At 45.5% G+C, this 17,993-nt stretch overlaps 1 protein-coding gene across 4 annotated transcripts in view; it reads right to left on the reverse strand.

The window, feature by feature from the left end:
• LOC125721415 (NACHT, LRR and PYD domains-containing protein 3-like) overlaps positions 1–10,633 on the reverse strand; it is a 145,919-nt gene extending 135,286 nt beyond the window's left edge. For 2 of the 4 annotated variants that reach the window (XM_048997307.1, XM_048997306.1), the window contains exons 1-3: positions 10,481–10,631; positions 6,168–6,274; positions 5,525–5,638 (exon numbers count right to left, since the gene is read on the reverse strand). In XM_048997307.1, coding sequence (XP_048853264.1) covers positions 5,525–5,638; positions 6,168–6,229 — 176 coding nt within the window. In that variant the 5' untranslated portion in view covers positions 6,230–6,274; positions 10,481–10,631. Of the gene's footprint in view, positions 1–5,524; positions 5,639–6,167; positions 6,275–10,480 lie in introns of all 4 variants that reach the window. The other 2 variants (XM_048997305.1, XM_048997308.1) reach the window with 2 other exon arrangements.
• Between the last annotated feature and the right edge of the window lie 7,360 nt (positions 10,634–17,993).

Below are 17,993 nucleotides of genomic sequence, written 5' to 3' on the forward strand. Positions count from 1 at the left end.
ATCACTCTAAAGGAACCACCAATGACACGACGGGGAATACTGTTTACCACTGCTTCTATATTCGATCCTCTTGGGTTCCTTGTTCCATATTTCCTTAAAGGGAAAAGGATCCTCCAGGAAATGTGTCGCCAAGGTACTGGCTGGGACGACCCACTGCCAGAGGAGCTGGAGAGCTGGCAAAGGGTTCTTGTCAAGTAAAGACCATAGACATAGATAGATGCTACTTACCTCTCAATTTTGGAAGGGATGTGAAGAGAGAGTTACACCACGTCTCTGACGCAAGCACCTTAGGGTATGGTCAGTGCTCCTATCCGAGAGTCAAGAATGAGAAAGGAAAGGTCCATTGTGCCCTCATCATAGGAAAGTCCCGTGTAGCTCCCACAAAGGTGACCACCATACCAAGGCTAGAATTATCAGCGGCAGTAGTCTCAGTTACAGTCAGCAATATGCTTAGAGAAGAGCTTAGCTATTTGAATGTGGAGGAGTTCTTCTGGACTGACTCCAAAGTAGTTCCGGGCTACATAAATAATGATGCATGACTCTTTCACACGTTTGTAGCCAATAGGGTTCAGACATTTCGCCGCAATACAAATCCTCAACAATGGCTTTATGTCTCAACGGAAGAGAATCCGGCAGACACTGCCTCTAGAGGGAAAACCATAAATGAGTTGTTTTCCTCAAATTGGTTTGGTGGTTCTGTGTTCCTCTGGAAACAGGAAATACCGATAATAACAGATGTAGTACTGGAACCTCTAATAGGTGATCCAGAGGTGAGAAGAACTGGAACACTGCATACAGGGGTGTAGTGCTGCTGACCGCTTGTCCGAGTTCTCATCATGGTTGCAGGCTACTAAGGCCATTTAATGCCTTTTGCGAGGAGTTAAAGGAAAAATAAATGGCCCCGCTAATGTAAGTGCATTGGAAAGTGCAGGGCGTGTCATCGTCAAACACCTCCAAAGGCAGGTATACAAGCAAGAAATACAGTTACTGAAAAAGGGAGGTCGGCTGCCAGATCATCCCAAGGTGCAGCACCTACAGTAGATGCCTTTTTAGATGCAGATGGCAGAATCAGGGGGGGAGGAAGGCTCAGTCGATCATCCTTCTCCAACTTACTCAGACACCCAGTGATCTTATCAAAAAACCATCATCTGACTAAGCTGATAATTAGTCATTATCATGAAAGAGTAAAACATCAAGGCGAGGGCTTTACCATCAATGAAATCAGATCCAATGGCTATTGGACTCCTGGAATAAGCAGAGCAGTTGCATCTTTTATCCGGCAGTGTGTCACTTGCCAGAGACTCAGAAGACCTCCAGAAGGTCAAAGGATGAGTGACCTTCCAAAGGAAGGTGTAGAGCCCTCCCCACCTTTCTCATAGTGTGGCATGGACTGTTTTGGTCCCTTTACCACTAGAGAAGGAAGAAAGCAGCATAAAAGATATGGTTTGCTTTTCACTTGTTTCTGCTCACGAGCGATCCATAGTGAAATGTTAGAGGATATATCCACTGGTGCCTTTATAAATGGTCTGAGATGTTTCATTGCAATTCGTGGTGCTATTCGACAAATCCAATGTGATCAAGGCACCAACTTTGTGGGGGCAAAGAACGAATTGAACAAAGCTTTACAAGAACTTGACACTCCCAGACTCACCACCTTTCTATCCGAAAACCATTGTCATTTTGTTTTCAACGCACCTCACTCCTGTCACGCCGGAGGTGTGTGGGAGAGCCAGATAAGGACCATAAGGAGTGTGTTGAACTCCACATTATCATTGGCCTCTTGCAGACGCAACGGTACTTCTCTGCGAACGTTGTTTTATGAAGTCATGGCTATAGTCAACAGTTGCCCACTTACTGTGGACAACCTGTGTGTAGCGCTCCCTACCCTCCCCGGTCTAACTAAATCTGAGGTTGCTGTGGCAGAGCACTGGGTTCATAATATGTATATATTAAACTGACCCAAATATACCATATGTTACTACCACTTTGTCTCTTTGTCCCATTCACTTGTATATGAAACGCACACACACTTTCCCTCCCGTAAAACCTTCCCCCGCAATACAGTCAACAATCACAATTTAAATATAACAGAATTTAACATAGTAATCAGTCCCGGACCCCACAAACTCCTTACACATTGGATAACCCTAAACCACAGAACAAATGGAAAATAAATCGAGAATAACGTTACATCAATTTCACATGGAATTAAACGAAATGGGTACCCATTAACTGAACGATGCAGGCCTGATTCTTGAGTTGGAAAAAGTAGCTGTATCCTCTCCACGAGGCGAACAGGTGTCCAAAAGTCCCCTCCAGTGCACGTCCCACGCCGGTTCTCACAAAGCAGTGTGGTGGCGAGCCACAACGCTCTAAATCCACCGCTGCCCCTCTCTCGGTCTTCCGGACGGACGTCAGTCCACTTGGTTATTCCACTGTGAAAACTTCGCCGTTTGCTTAGCTTTCGACTGGTCCACTCCTATCATGGCGTCAGCTCCCCGCGTTGGCAAGCTAACATTAACCTATTCTTTCGAATGGCGTTTTAGGAACCGTAAAACCCAGTGGGGACAGAAGCACGTTCACTGTCCGTTCAATGCACACATACTCCACTGGTTTCTAAAGCTTTTCACCCAAACACAGGGACTATGTATTTATAAAAACTCTCTCTCGTCCCGAACACAGAAAAACTCCACCATTTCCTTCTAGCCCTTCCCGCTCTCCCCTTTTCCCCGCCCCCAGCTTAACAGTGAATGGGCTAACAGACAGACAAACGGAACAACCAATCATAAATTAACCATCGGTTAAACCACCATAACAGTTCTCACCTTTCTAGAATAAAACAACTTAATTACACAAATATAAAGACATTCACAATACTTATTATTTACCCGGGTTACATGTGCAACCCTGATAGTATGGAACCACTCACAGCCAATCATCTACTTACAATGAAGTCCAACATGGCTCTACCTCCACCAGGGAAGTTTGTTAGGGAGGACCTTTACGGACAAAGGAGATGGCGCAGAGTACAGTATCTGGCGAAACAATTTTGGAGTTACTGGAAAGGGAGTATCTCCACATTATTATTGCAAGACAGCGTTGGCACACACCGAAGAGAAATGTACAAGCGGGAGATACAGTATAGTGATGCTTGTGGATGACTTGTTACCCAGATGTGAATGGAAACTGGATGGATTTTAGAGACTGTCACTGATGAAGATGGACTGGTAAGAAAGGGTAAAATATGTATAGGAGATAGGAGACTTAGCGAGAAAGGGGAACGCCTTGGTAAGCTGTCAGTGCTAGAACGTCCAGTGCAGAGGTTAGTCTTGTTATTAGAAGCTACTTAAGTACATTTCACTGATGTTTATGCTTTATTTTCCAAATGATACAGATTTGAAAATGATTTGTGTTTGTGGGTATTGTCACGATCGGTACGGCAGCGAGTGGCAATCGTGTGGATTGAGCGGGCAGGAAGTAGGCAAGGCAGGCAGTACTCGGGGTAAACGGGGATTTATTCACAGGAATCGGGGAAGGAGACATCGGACACTGACTAACATCAATGACAGACAATGGACTCAGGTAAGACACGGACTGAAATACACAGGACTGAGCAAATTAACTAGACACAGCTGGGTACAATCGGGAGAAAAAACGTGGGTAATCAGGGGGCGTGGCACACAGGAGGAGCGGACGAGCCGGGCATGACAGGTATTGCTTGGAACACACGTAATTTTGGTGGGGGTGTAAATAACCCCAAGGTTTCACATGAGACTAATTAATGTTACAAAACATATTGAGTTGCGTATTGCATATTTTTTAATATGTTTGTATTCTGTATTCATTTGTATACATTCATTTATGCTTATGTAGTTTTATTTAGTGGGACCCCTTTTTTTGAGGGACTTCCGTTTTTTTCATTTACCAGAACATCGTTAAGCTAAGCTAAGCGGAGAACGTGTTTGTCTTTGCTTTATGATATTTTATAAATGGTTTAAGCCCCCCCCCCTGGTAAAGGCACAAGCTCTTACATTGGCTACGTTTTTTTTTGGTAATTAATTTATTTGAAATAAATCGTGAACCATCAGTCAAGTCTTTCGGCCATCAATCCGAGGGGAATGCTACAGAGGAGTATGATGGATTCAAAGATTTAATATATACTAAAGGAAACACATCAAAAGCGACCCAAACCAGAAAAGACGGCTGGCAAAAAGTGTCCAACAAATTAAACGTGTAAGTAGTTTTTAGTTATTATATTTATCACTTGAATGTAATATTACGTTTCCAGTGTTTCATTATTCTTTTATTGTCATAATTACAGATCAAATAGAAGCACAATCATGCAGGACATGGGAACAAGTTAAAGTGAAGTACAAACATGACATTTCATTCATATATATATATATATATATATATGTTTCTATGTATGAGTTTGTGTGTGTATGTATGTGTTTGTTGATTTCACGTATATGAATGGCGAGGCCATGACTGAACCCATTTCCACGCACGGACACTGATTAAGTCTATGAGCTAATCCTTGTTTACGCAGAACAAACCTGCTCTGAGCAGGTCTGAGGATTTGGATGTGCTGCTATTCAACACATCCAGCAAGACTTTTGAAAAACCGTGCCAAGTGCCCCAGGCGGCTGGTGTGTGCCAAGTGCCCTTTGGCCTGACATATACCCAGAGAGACATGCATGCTAGTGGGCTGTAACACTGTTACCTCTCAGGGCTCTTTCTCTTACACCCCACAGGGGGGCGCATTTCATTGCTTGCACTATAAATGTTGCCACTCACAGCTTCTAATGTCCTGAGGCCCCAGGGCACTGGCCCCACTGGCCCGGTCCATAACCCAGCCGAGGCTCCAGGGGGCGCTATCTTGGGGCACCTTCAGCCACCGGTCATCTTATTTTATTCTCAGGGGATGAGAACCACTACAGTGTCACATTAATTATGATCTAAATCAGCAAGTATTTAAACGTCACCTTTGGCAAAGAAACCAATAGTCTTTCTCTTTTTTTTGTCTGATGATAGTAGTTTATTGTTTAAGCCACACAGTTCGATTAAACATGTTAAACTGAAGCCTTCGTCTGAGTCTGATCTAATGAATTCATGGGAGTGAAATTATTTGTTATCAAAACAGAAACATCCGTCTCACGAGACGACAATCTATTGTGGAGTCATTCTTTAATGGACATGCAGGGGAAAACAGGCAAACCAGTTTTTTTCCAGCTCTGTGCTGTGGACTGAAATTTAAAATCCACTTTTCAACTGAATAACTTCCAATCCCAGCTCGCAGAAAGTCAGGTTTTACAGTAATCCTCATCCATTTACCTCAGATTTTATTTATATAGAATACAGACAAAACTTTTGTTTAAATTCTCAAGGTGATGGAATCTGTTAAAGGTAAAAATTGGTGCATTCATTATAAATATGTTATTTCCTCATAGCTTGTATGTGTCTCTGTGCCATTTGACTGAGAGTCTGATTGTCATTAACAGTGTTTGTTTAAATGCACATTTACCTTTGATCTGTAGGAAAAGGTCCCTCTCTGAAGTGGAGTGGTTGCTCCATTGACCAGTCACTCTTCATGGAAACACAGCTGGGTACAGGGGAGTCTGCTCTCTCCATCAGGACACTGTGGACAGAGAGAGGAAACAAACCCTCATGGTATAAATATAATTCATACAATGGGGACGGCATCACACTGCTGTTTAGCCTTCTGTTCTGCCTTCATGTACTTTGATATGCTGTGAAGCTCTTCATGTAAACAGACTTATTTACAGTCAGCTGTTAAGGAAATTGTCTCATCTAAAATTTAGATATTATATGAAACTTTTAGTATGATCGTTAAAAACCTCCATAACTAGACTTGACTGATGTTCCTTTTTACCTGTTTATATATGTTTTTGTTTGTTAGTTTAGTTTTGTTATGTGGCCATTTTGTATAGGAGGGATGGTCTGTTACTCGCCTCTAGTATAAAAGAACTGGCTGATTGTGGAAGAAGACGGTGAAGACAGAAGATGGCGAGGTCTTTTTATTAAGCTACACATATTAAAGTGCTGCCCACTGACCAGCCCTAGCTAGGAGCCCAGTTTACTTTTATGTTATGGCCTGACTATAGACCCAGAGAGACATGCATGCTAGTGGGCTGTAACACTGTTACCTCTCAGGGCTCTTTCTGTTACACTCCACAGGGGGGTGCATTTCAGAAGCAGATCCATCCATTTCTATGCTGATCCATGCGGAACCAGATGATTCTTGCTGGGGCCTCTGTGAACATGAAGGGTAAGTAGATACATAGATAAATACACAATATCGAGTACTCAGCATTTTTACATCAAACTGATGAATTGGACTCAGAGATTCCATTCTGTTATGTTCCATGTGTAGAATTACACATAGTAAAGAGGTTTAGTGCAAAATTTCAATGCCACATTTTTTAAAATATATGTTTAAATATCCTCTCTTGGAGCCGACACCTTATCGTGGTGGAGGGGTTTGCGTGTTCCAGTGATCCCAGGAGCTAAGCTGCCCGGGGCTTTATGCCCCTGATAGGGTCACCCAAGGCAAACAGGTCCTGGGTGAGGAACCAGACGAACTGCGGGCATTAGAACTCATATGATGAGTAAAAACATGGATTCACGTTCTCCCTCCCCTGGACGCGGGTCACTGCGTCCAGGGGAGGGATTTCTAGGCTCAACCAGGTTGTTGAGGGTGTCCGGTTTGGTGACCTCAGGATTGGGTCTCTGCTTTTTGTAGATGATGTGGTTCTGTTGGGCTCATCGGACCGTGACCTTCAGCTCTCACTGGAGCAGTTCGCAGCCGAGTGTGAGGCGGCTGAGATGAGAATCAGCACCTCCAAATCCGAGACCATGGTCCTCAGCCGGAAAAGGGTGGAGTGCTCTCTCCGGATCAGGGAGGGGGTCTTTCCCCAAGTGGAGGAGTTTAAGTATCTCGGGGTCTTGTTCACAAGTGAGGGAAGGATGGAGCGGGAGATCGACAGGCGGATCGGTGACTGCAGTGGGTGCATGTATACAGCAGTGATATTCCAGCAGACCAGGGGAGGGCAGATGTACTTAAACAAAGTACATCTACACAGTACAGTACAAAAACAATGACCTCCATCACAGCTATCACCCCCCTACCCTCCCCCCCCCCCCCGGAACTCAGAATACACGAAGCGGATGTGAGCCGGCTGTCCCAGAAACAGAAATCCAAGAAGCCCCCAGACCAGACGGTGTCTCCCCCTCCTGCCTCAGAACCTGTGCTGATCAGCTGGCTCCCATCTTCACCCGCATCTTCAATAGATCCCTGGAGCTGTGTGAAGTTCCCTCCTGCTTCAAACGCTCCACCATTATCCCGTCCCCAAGAAACCCACCATCACAGGACTGAATGACTACAGACTTGTCGCCTTGACGTCTGTGGTCATGAAATCCTTTGAACGCTGGGATTTAGCCCATCTGAAGGACATTACAGGACACCAGCTGGACCCCCTGCAGTTTGCCTACTGGGCAAACAGGTCGGTGGATGATGCAGTGAATATGGGGCTGCATTATATCCTGCAACATCCCGACCGTCCAGGAACTTATGCCAGGATCCTCTTTGTGGACTTTAGTTCGGCTTTCGACACCATTGTGCCTAATCTCCTCTCCTCCAAACTCTCCCAGCTCAATGTGTCACCAGCTACCTGCCAGTGGATCACCAGCTTCCTGACAGAGAGGAAGCAGCAAGTAAGGCTGGGGGGTCACTTCTGAAACACGGTCCCTCAGTATTGGTGCCCCTGAAGGCTGTGTCCTCTCCCCACTGCTCTTCTCCCTCTACACCAATGACTGCACCTCCAGGAACTCAGCTGTAAAACTCCTGAAGTTTGCAGACGACACCATCATTGGACTCATTCAGGATGGTGATGAGTCTGCATACCGGCAGGAAGTGGAGCGGCTGGTACTCTGGTGCAGTCAGCACAACCTGGAGCTGAACACGCACAAGACTGTAGAGATGACAGTGGACTTCAGGAGACGTCCGTCATCTACTGTGGAGTTCTTCAAGTTCCTGGGTACCACCATCTCCCAGGACCTGAAGTGGGATACCAACATCTCCTCCATCCTCAAAAAGGCCCAGCAGAGGATGTACTTCCTGAGACAACTGAGGAAGTACAGTCTTCCACAGGAGCTGCTGATCCAGTTCTACACTGCAGTCACTGAGTCTGTCCTCTGCTCCTCCATCACAGTCTGGTATGGAGCAGCCACCAAACAGGACAGGAAGAGACTGCAGCGGACCGTACGGACAGCAGAAAGATCATCAGTGCCCCCCTGCCCTCCATCACAGTCTGGTATGGAGCAGCCACCAAACAGGACAGGAAGAGACTGCAGCGGACCGTACGGACAGCAGAAAGATCATCGGTGCCCCCCTGCCCTCCATCACAGTCTGGTATGGAGCAGCCACCAAACAGGACAGGAAGAGACTGCAGCGGACCGTACAGACAGCAGAAAGATCATCGGTGCCCCCTGCCCTCCATCACAGTCTGGTATGGAGCAGCCACCAAACAGGACAGGGAGAGACTGCAGCGGACTGCACTCTATGTACAGTCTGTGGGATATATTTCTGTAATCTTTGTATTTTCTGTATATAAGATTTACATTGCTTACTATATCGTATTGTTCATTTACACACTTTATGTGTATATGTGTGTGTATGTATATATGAATGTATCCATAAATATATTTACATTTATAAATAGTATAAACATATTATAAGTACAAATAACACTTTTATACATTTTTTAACATTTACCTTTATATTTATAAATATAAATCCATAATACATATTCATATTGTAGATTGTTGTTGTTTTTACACTGTTATGCTTGAGAGACCATCGACCGGAATCTAATTCCTTGTATGTGTTCGCTCACATACTTGGCCAATAAACCCGATTCTGATTCTGATTTTCAAGGGACCTAAAAGTATGACAAGTCCAAATCGCTGTTACAACAGTTCCGTATATACTTTAACCATGTCGAAGTCACAAAGATTTTCCTATTTTTTCCTCAACTCGTTCTCACACTGACAAGAAAAAAAAAAAAACAATAAATCGGCTCGACAAGTATCCGCTGGTCAGGCAGACGACGACTCCCATTCTATCGTGGGCGGTGCCGATTCTGTGCTGGACCGGATTTTGGCTCGTATCGATGGTATTGTAAAATCCCTAGACGCTTTGGACGATATAAAATCATCAATCTCCTCCATTGAGAGATCTCTTTCTAGCTTATTACTGTTAATGATTTGTTGTGATTGTTCGGCTCCACTACTCACGGTTTGGCGGAGTGCCCCCAACCCCCGCCCCCCCCCCCCCCCCCCCCCCCCCCAGTAGACATACATATGGGGTGATTGATGTACGGATTGATTCTGATCGTGTATGGACTAATCATCCCGAGATTCAAATACGTCGTTCACGATTCACCTATAATATTATTGTACCATGGTTGAACTGCACAAACATGTTTTTCATTGATCACTTATATAACTTGTTTTTCAAGAATAACTTCTCACAGAAAGAGTTAGAACACCTGTCTTGTCTTGTCGTTCTCTGGAGAAATGGACGCTTAATTACCTTGCTTCTCCCAGGTGAAAAGAGGAAACGTTGCTCAAAAAGTTTGTGTCTCTAAAATCACACCGTGTGTTTATTAACAGGTGTTAAATGTGTCACCTCCCCCACTCCCCCCCTCCGTGTTTACCCCGGTCGGTGTCCGCGGTGTGTGATTCATTCCTGCTCGCTGACTCTGCTGCGCCCTTTTCGGGACTGATAATAAAGAGCTCATACTTATACACACACACACACACACAACACAATTAACCCTGTGTGCACGTGTATGTGTGTGTGTGTATATATATATATATGTATATACACACACAAGGTAGTGTGTGTATATATATATATATATATATATATACACACTACCTTCTGTAATTCAGCTGCGCTGTGGGTTGCGTTTGACTTATTCTTTGCCGATTATTAAAATCAGACTTGCGTACTATTTGCATTAAACAATTTAAATACGACTACAAAGTATGACTACAATTAATCAGCACATTTCAGATTGGAGAACACAGAACAGATCCGTGGTAAAACCTTTGATTTAATAAAATGTTGAGCATTGAGTTTAGCCCGGATGTTTCGGCACGCTGGTATTAATCCCCAACACTAAAAAAAAGAAAAACTTAATATAGCTTCAAAATATTACAGCCTACGTCCCGGTCCATGTTTACGCAGCACAGTATATTAGGTGAACTCATGGCTGAGCGTAAGTAATTAAATATTATTGATGTTAATTCGAAAACTCTTCTGATACACGTACAGTAACCTACTGTGCTGTACGGACGTATATTTAATGTTTAATTATATTGAAATTTTTAAATTCCGCTATATATGTAGGCTGTGTTAAACATATCAATTTTATTATTATTAATTTCATTTTACCTTGAAACATAGAATATCTTTACATTATTCCAGAATCTTGATAAAATGTTTCTTGATAAAATAGCGACGCTGCTTTTAAAATCCCGACACTTAATTTCACTTTCGTTTACAGGCAGGAAATGATCAGCTCCGTTTCATGCAAAAAATGGACACGGACTCAGCGGCACATCATAGGGTTTTGGGGGGATATTATCTATGTGACTTAATAATTAGTAACAAAAACCGTAATTCGGTTATAACACACATTCAGGATGATCGTGCATGTAAAAAGCGTTACTGCAGTAACACTTAAATTATTAACAGTGGCGATTTGAGAAATTTAGATTTTAGAAATGGGGGGATCAAAGCTATCTGGGGGGGTCAAAGACACAACTGTGTAATTTTATAATATCATCAAAATATATTAACTGGTTTAACGAAGTAAAAGTCAAACTAAACACTTGAATCACACTTTTTTTTTATTTCCAATGCTCAACAAGAACAGGTAATATATTTTACAGACAGAACATTAAACAAAACATGAACAAACAAAAATTCAGACAGTTATTACAAAGTAAAAGATACCATCTCAATACCACATATGACAGAACATTTTAGCACTATGTCTATACATCAGGTAAAAACGCATCAAATCAGGATACAGTATTCAGATTGTTTTTCATTTTTAGACTTTCTGATTAGATTAATATAATTTATCTGTATTGTCACGCTCGGCTCGTACGATCCTCCTGTGTGCCACGCCCCCCTCGTTAACCTCATATGAACCCCGACGTTATCAGATGTTTCTTGTTGTTTCATTCAGTCCTGTGTATTTAAGTCCGTCATCGACGTCGTGCTCCGTGTTTCCACCACAGATAAACCCATCTAAAGGCGAAATTGATCAGTTTCTTGATAGTATAACCATTCTGAAATTATCAGACAATCAAGTGATGGCACTGGACTCTCCGCTGACTCCAGGTGAACTCCAGGAAGCCCTGAACGGTATGCCCAATAAAAAGGCGCCAGGTCCAGATGGATTTCCAGCAGAATTCTATAAAGAATGTTGTAGGAAACCAAGGAAAATGATAGGCTACCACCAAATATGAATTCTGCTAACATTAGTCTCTTGCTAAAACCAGGCAAAGACCCTACATTGCCTGCCAGCTATCGTCCAATATTCCTTATTAACGTCTCAAAAAGAATAGAGAAGATATTTCTCATAATTCATAATTCATCATCATAATTCATCCTGACCAAACTGGTTGCATAAAAGGCAGGCACTCATCAACAAATACACGAAGATTACTTAACCTGATAGACTATTCATGCAATAAAAACCTTCAAATTACAATATTGTCTCTAGATGCAGAAAAAGCATTCGATAGAGTTAACTGGAATTTTTTATTTACAGCTTTACGCAAATTTGGTTTCGGAAACTCTTTCATGAACTGGTTAAAAATATTATATAGTTCCCCAATAGCATATGTCAGGACGAATGACCAAACATCCTCCAGTTTCTGTCTCAAGAGGGGCACCAGGCAGGGATGCGCTACTTTTTCTCCAGCATTAACAAAGCACTCTCTATGAGGTAATTACATTAATAAACTCTTTCTCAAGGGTCTCAGATTATTCGATAAATTGGTTAAAATCTACAGTTCTCCAATTAATTGCTCCTTCCAGAATAATTCTCCCACTTTGAAGATATTAAATATTTAGGTATTAACATTTCACATAGGCTGGCAGATTTAACTAAACTAAACCATATCCCACTTTTAAAGAAAGTTGAGGATGATCTGGTTAGATGGATATCCCTACCCATATCATGTGGGACGGGTCGCCTCAAGGAAAATGATGGTTTTGCCAAGAATTAATTATTTATTTGCAATGATCCCGAGCAAACCACCACCTGACTGGTTTAGATCTCTGAACTCCGCCATCTCTAAATTCCTCTGGAAAGATAAACCCCCACGTATTAGCTTAAAAACACTGCAAAGGACTAAGGACAAAGGAGGACTAGATCTGCCTAACTTTCACCACTATTTCTTAGCCAACAGGCTCCAAAACATCTCAGGGTGGTTAAACCATACCCTCTTAGATGAGCCTTGGCTAGACGTAGAACAAGCACTATGCAATAATATAAAGATTTCGGATCTACCATTCATTAGCTCAAACATTAAACGACACAAATGCTTCAAAAGCATCAGTATCAGCTCTTCTCTGACAGCGTGGTGGGAGTTTCTAAAAGCGACTGAGTCTTCATTAATCCCATGCAAACGTACTCCCATCTGGAACAACCCTGACGTACTACTAAATAATAATATGATAAACTTCCCAGATTGGAGTTGTAAAGGTATTAAATACTTGGAACATATATTCGAAGGAATAGACTTTATTCCCTTTGACATATTAGTTAAACGATATGGGATTAACAAGAACAAATTTTTAGAATATCAACAAGTTAAATCTATAGTAAAAAAGAAATTAGGGTTTAATCAAATCAAATTACAAATACCACCAAGTGTGGCAGAATTCCTGAATCTTAAAACCCCCAAATTACTGTCTAAAATATACAGGACACTTTCTAAAATGGATGAATCAATATCCCTTCCCATTGCAAAATGGGAAGCAGATCTATCAGTCAGCTGGGACCACAATTTCTGGTCTAAGATATGTTTAAAAACCTTTCAACTGATTAGAAATCCCAGTTTACAGTTAATACAATACAAAATCCTGCATAGAGTGCACTATACAGGGCATCGGATGTTCAGGATGGGTTTTACGTCTTCTAAAAACTGCTCACACTGTCAAGGCGACACACCTGACAGTTACATCCACGCTTTTTGGTTCTGTCCACCTACTCGGATGTTCTGGCTCAGGATCTGTGAAGACTTATCAAAGTGTCTGAAATGTACCATTCCAGCATCCCCTTCAGTCTGCTTGTTGGGCGACCTAGATGGTGTCACTACAGATTTTAACACAACCGACATGGCTTTCACCGCCCTATGCATTGCTAAGAAGACTGTCCTTATGAACTGGAAGAATAAAAATAACCTTAATATCAACCAATATAGAGACAGTTTGTTGAACCATATTAGTCTTGATACAGCTTCTGCCGCCACACTAGATCAATCTCTCTGGGCTCCTTTGATCAGCTCCATCACCTAGTGGGGGTGGGGGGTCAGGGTTTTGTCCTGCTTTGGTCGGTGTCGTTGGCATGGGGGGGGCATATTGGCTTGGGGCGTCTGGGGGTTCCCTGGGGGTGGGTTGCTGGGGGGGTTCGGCGCTGGGACTGTGGTCCTGGCCTGGATGGGGCTTTGGTGGCTCTTGGGTGGGGTCCTTCTGGCGGCTGCAGGCGGCGCTGCTGGGGGAGCCTGTGCCGGCGGACGTAGGTTACCGGCCTGGTGGCCGTGCTGCTGCTGGGTAGATCCGGGGTGGGCTTGGGGTTCTGGGGGCGCTCTGCCTCCGGGCCGGGGTTCCGGCTGGGCTGGGGGGGCTTGGGTCCTGGTAGGTGTGTCGTGGGGTGTGGGTCGGTGCATGCATGGGGGCTCGGCCCCGGTGTGGGGGCCTTCGGCGCGTCGGTGGAGCTGGGGGTCTCCTCGGCTGGCGGGGAGGTTCTTACCATCTGTCCGCGGGGGATCCCTGCTTTTGGGGTATCCACTCTGCGGGGGTGGGGGGGGGGAATCCAATAGAGGAGGAGGAGGGACTCAACCTGGATGTCTTTTGTCTTATGCAGTATGGGAGTTGACTGAATGCTGGGGTGGGGGTAGTTTTTCCTCTGGGGTGGGGCCAGTGAGGCGCCTTGGGCTCTGGGGGGCCGGGTGGTGCCGCTGCCTTGGGCCCCGGTCTGGATGGGCCTGGGCCCCCTGCCCTGGGTGGATTTCGGGGAACGGGGGGTGACTATGGGGGTCAGCGGGGGAGCTGGCTCCAGAGGGGGGGGGAACTTGCCCCCCCCACCCATTCCTTTCCTCCCCATCCCGAAGTGCCTCCCTCCTCCCGCTCCATCACACCACCACACATGTAGGGCTTTGAGGTGTAGGTGCGTTGCTGGGATGCAGGGTAGGTATTCCTCCTCTGTCCCCTCGCGACCACCTGTACCTCATTCATACACTACAACGTAGACACTCTCATTACTTACTCTCTCATGACACATACATTTAGGGCGTTGGGGATGGGCACACAGTATGGCATCCAGAGGGTGGTCTGTTCATTCAGCCTTACCTCTGGTGCCAGGGCCCACATCTCAATTTTAATCACACATAGACATTGAGGGCTCTGGGGAGAGGCCGAGCTAACACCAGCTGTTGGTCGGCAGGGGGTGGTTAGTGCCATGCCCTTCACCTGTTTTAAAAGCACTTTAGAACAACACACACCAACACCACATCTGAGCGGGCGAAGGGGGGCATGGGGTCTTTTCACACCCCCGTTCTCCGTTCGCCATTTGGGGCTGGGGGCTGAGAGGAAGAGCTGGCCGTCTGGTCGGGGTCTGGACTGGTAGGCTTCTCGGCTGCTGCAGGGTCCGGGGTGGTCTTCTGGTCTCCTCGCCAGAGGAAAAATAGGGGTCCACATAGAGTATATATGGGGAGTGAGAGTATGTGTACAGCGTTCATTTCTGTGTGTCTCCATGTTGGATGAATGTGTAAATATTTGTTTATGTGTGCATGAGGGTGGGAACGTATGCTTGTATATGTGTGTGCCTGTTTGTCTATACGCACATGTCAGGTTGGGTCCTAGACTCCACCCGAAATAACATCTCGGGCTCTATTCCCCCCCGCCACACTCCCTGCCGGTGGATGGGGCCCCCGGCCGCTGGTGCGTTGGTGGTTCTCGATGTCCGGGGCTGGGTGCTCGGGTGGGTGCTGGCTCACCCTCGGCGGTTGCCTGGCGGGATCTGGCCCTCCTGGCTCTGTCGGGCCCTTGCTGGGGGGTGGGGGGGGCCATTGGATCTCTGGGCCCAGGGCCTGGTTTGCCGTGGTGGGGCCGGCCGCCGGCGGAGCCTGCGGGCTCGCCGCCACGGCCCCCTGGGGCTCCTGCACTGTGGCTGCCGGATGGCCTCCCTCCGGAGCTCTCCTCTGCCCTTTTCTGGTTGAGGGCTGCAATACTCCCTGCGGTGGTCCTCCGGGGGCTCCCATGCCCTGGGGGGCCTCTGGATGTCTCCTCCGTGTCTGCTTCGTGTCCTTGGGGATGGGGCTGTGGCTCCCCACACACACTACTAGACATTTACATGGAGTAACCTTTTGAACACCAGCATGCTCACATACACAGGTGTGCACACAGGGGTACAAACAGGTTCTCACAGACACATACAGGTGTACACACAGGTTCTCACAGACACATACAGGTGTACAAACAGGTTCTCACAGACACATACAGGTGTACACACAGGTTCTCACAGACACATACAGGTGTACAAACAGGTACTCACAGACACACACAGGAGTACAAACAGGTTCTCACAGACACATACAGGTGTACACACAGGTTCTCACAGACACATACAGGTGTACACACAGGTTCTCACAGACACATACAGGTGTACACACAGGTTCTCACAGACACACACTGTCTTGATCGGCTGTTGCTCCTTAACATGCTCATTGTGATTCGTACAGATGTTGGTTGTTTTCTCTCATCAGCAGGTATTGAAGCAGATTATCTGTGGTTTTCTTTCTTCTTTTCCTTTTTTTTATCTCTTTTCCCTCCCTCCCTCTCTATTTCCCTTCTTCTCTGTTTTCGTCCTTCTGTCCCCCTCTCTCTCCCTCTCCCTCTCTTGAGGAAATAAATAAAAAAAGAATAAATAAACAGAAATAAAGTAGTCTTCCGCAGAGGGGGGGGTGGTGGAGGAAATATTAAAAAAAAAAAAAAAAAGAAAAAGTTATTGGAGGGGGGAGTAATAAGTGAAAGCTGTAGTCCCTGGGCAGCGCCAATCGTGTTGGTAAAGAAAAAGGATGGTACACTTTGATTTTGTGTGGATTATAGGAAGCTTAATATGGTCACTCATAAAGATGCATACCCACTTCCGAGGGTGGAAGAATCCATGGCCTCATTGAAAAAGTCCGCAGTTCTCAACATTGGATCTTGCGCATGGGTATTGGCAGGTTGGTGTTCACCCAGCTGATAAGTGAACTGCTTTTATTACCCCTATGGGTTTATTCCAGTTTAATCGGATGCCGATGGGGCTGTTTAACTCACCCGGGACGTTACAGAGGTTAGTGGAGAGTTGTTTGGGAGATCAAAATTTTGAGATGTTGCTGTTGTATTTGGACGACATCATAGTATTTTCTCCAACATTTGATGCACATCTTGCTCATCTGGACTTGGTATTTACTCGCTTGGCGGGTTATGGACTTAAAGTGAAACCAGCAAAGTTCTCTTTATTTCAGGATGGAGTTAGATATCTGGGACACGTGGTTTCTGAAGGAGGAGTCTCTCCAGACCCAGAGAAGTTGCTGGCGGTGGAAGCATGACGAGCCCCAATCAATAGCCTCCAGCTTCGAGCATTTTTGGGCTTTACTGGGTATTATCGACGGTTTATTAAGGACTCTGCAAAGATTGCTGCTCCCTTGAATGAACTTTTGAGGGGAACATCGAAGAAATATTCCCGTCAGACATCAGGTAATCTACAGTCGTGGACGAGGGGGAAGCACAGGAAATGGCTTTTCAGAGGCTGAAGTGCCTGCTGCCAGCACCAGTGTTGGCTTATGCTGATTCTCAGTCCCCTTTAGGGTTTATACAGATGCCAGTGTGGCTGCATTGGGTGCAGTATTGGCTTATGCTGATTCTCAGTCCCCTTTAGGGTTTATACAGATGCCAGTTTGGCTGCATTGGGTGCAGTGTTGGCTTATGCTGATTCTCAGTCCCCTTTAGGGTTTATACAGATGCCAGTTTGGCTGCATTGGGTGCAGTGTTGGCTTATGCTGATTCTCAGTACCCTTTAGGGTTTATACAGATGCCAGTTTGGCTGCATTGGGTGCAGTGTTGGCTCAAGTGCAGGAAGGGAAGGAGCGTGTGATCGCCTATGCCAGCCGGAGTCTGCGACCAGCGGAGAGGAATGATAGGAATTACAGTTCATTCAAGTTGGAGTTGCTGGCCTTAAAATGGGCTATTGTTGAAAAGTTTAGGGAGTACTTAACTGCCTCTCCATTTGTGGTATTTACAGACAACAATCCCCTGGCTCATTTAGCTGGGAGCCGTGGAACAGCGCTGGGTGGCACAGCTGGCTGGATTCCAGTTTGAAGTCTGTTATCAGCCAGGTCGGATTAATGGGAATGCGGATGCCCTCTCCTGATGGCCGGTGGGAGTGGTGTCGAGAGAGGGGGAGGATGAAGAGGACGGTATCCTACCGGAAGGTGGTGGAAGTAGAGTGGCTCCCGCAGTAGTGCAGGCATGTTTGCAAGCATTTGTTACAGCCCCGCCAGACAGCCAGTTACCAGTGAGGGTAAGTGTTAATGCCCAGAAGGAGACAGGGAGGTACTGGGAGCAGGGATGGTGGAGGAGTGGATGGAAGCCCAAAGAGAGGATACAGCAATGGCACGAG

The sequence above is a fragment of the Brienomyrus brachyistius genome, unplaced genomic scaffold (genome assembly GCF_023856365.1).
Source record: "Brienomyrus brachyistius isolate T26 unplaced genomic scaffold, BBRACH_0.4 scaffold33, whole genome shotgun sequence".
In the NCBI taxonomy this organism is placed as follows: Eukaryota; Metazoa; Chordata; class Actinopteri; order Osteoglossiformes; family Mormyridae; genus Brienomyrus; species Brienomyrus brachyistius.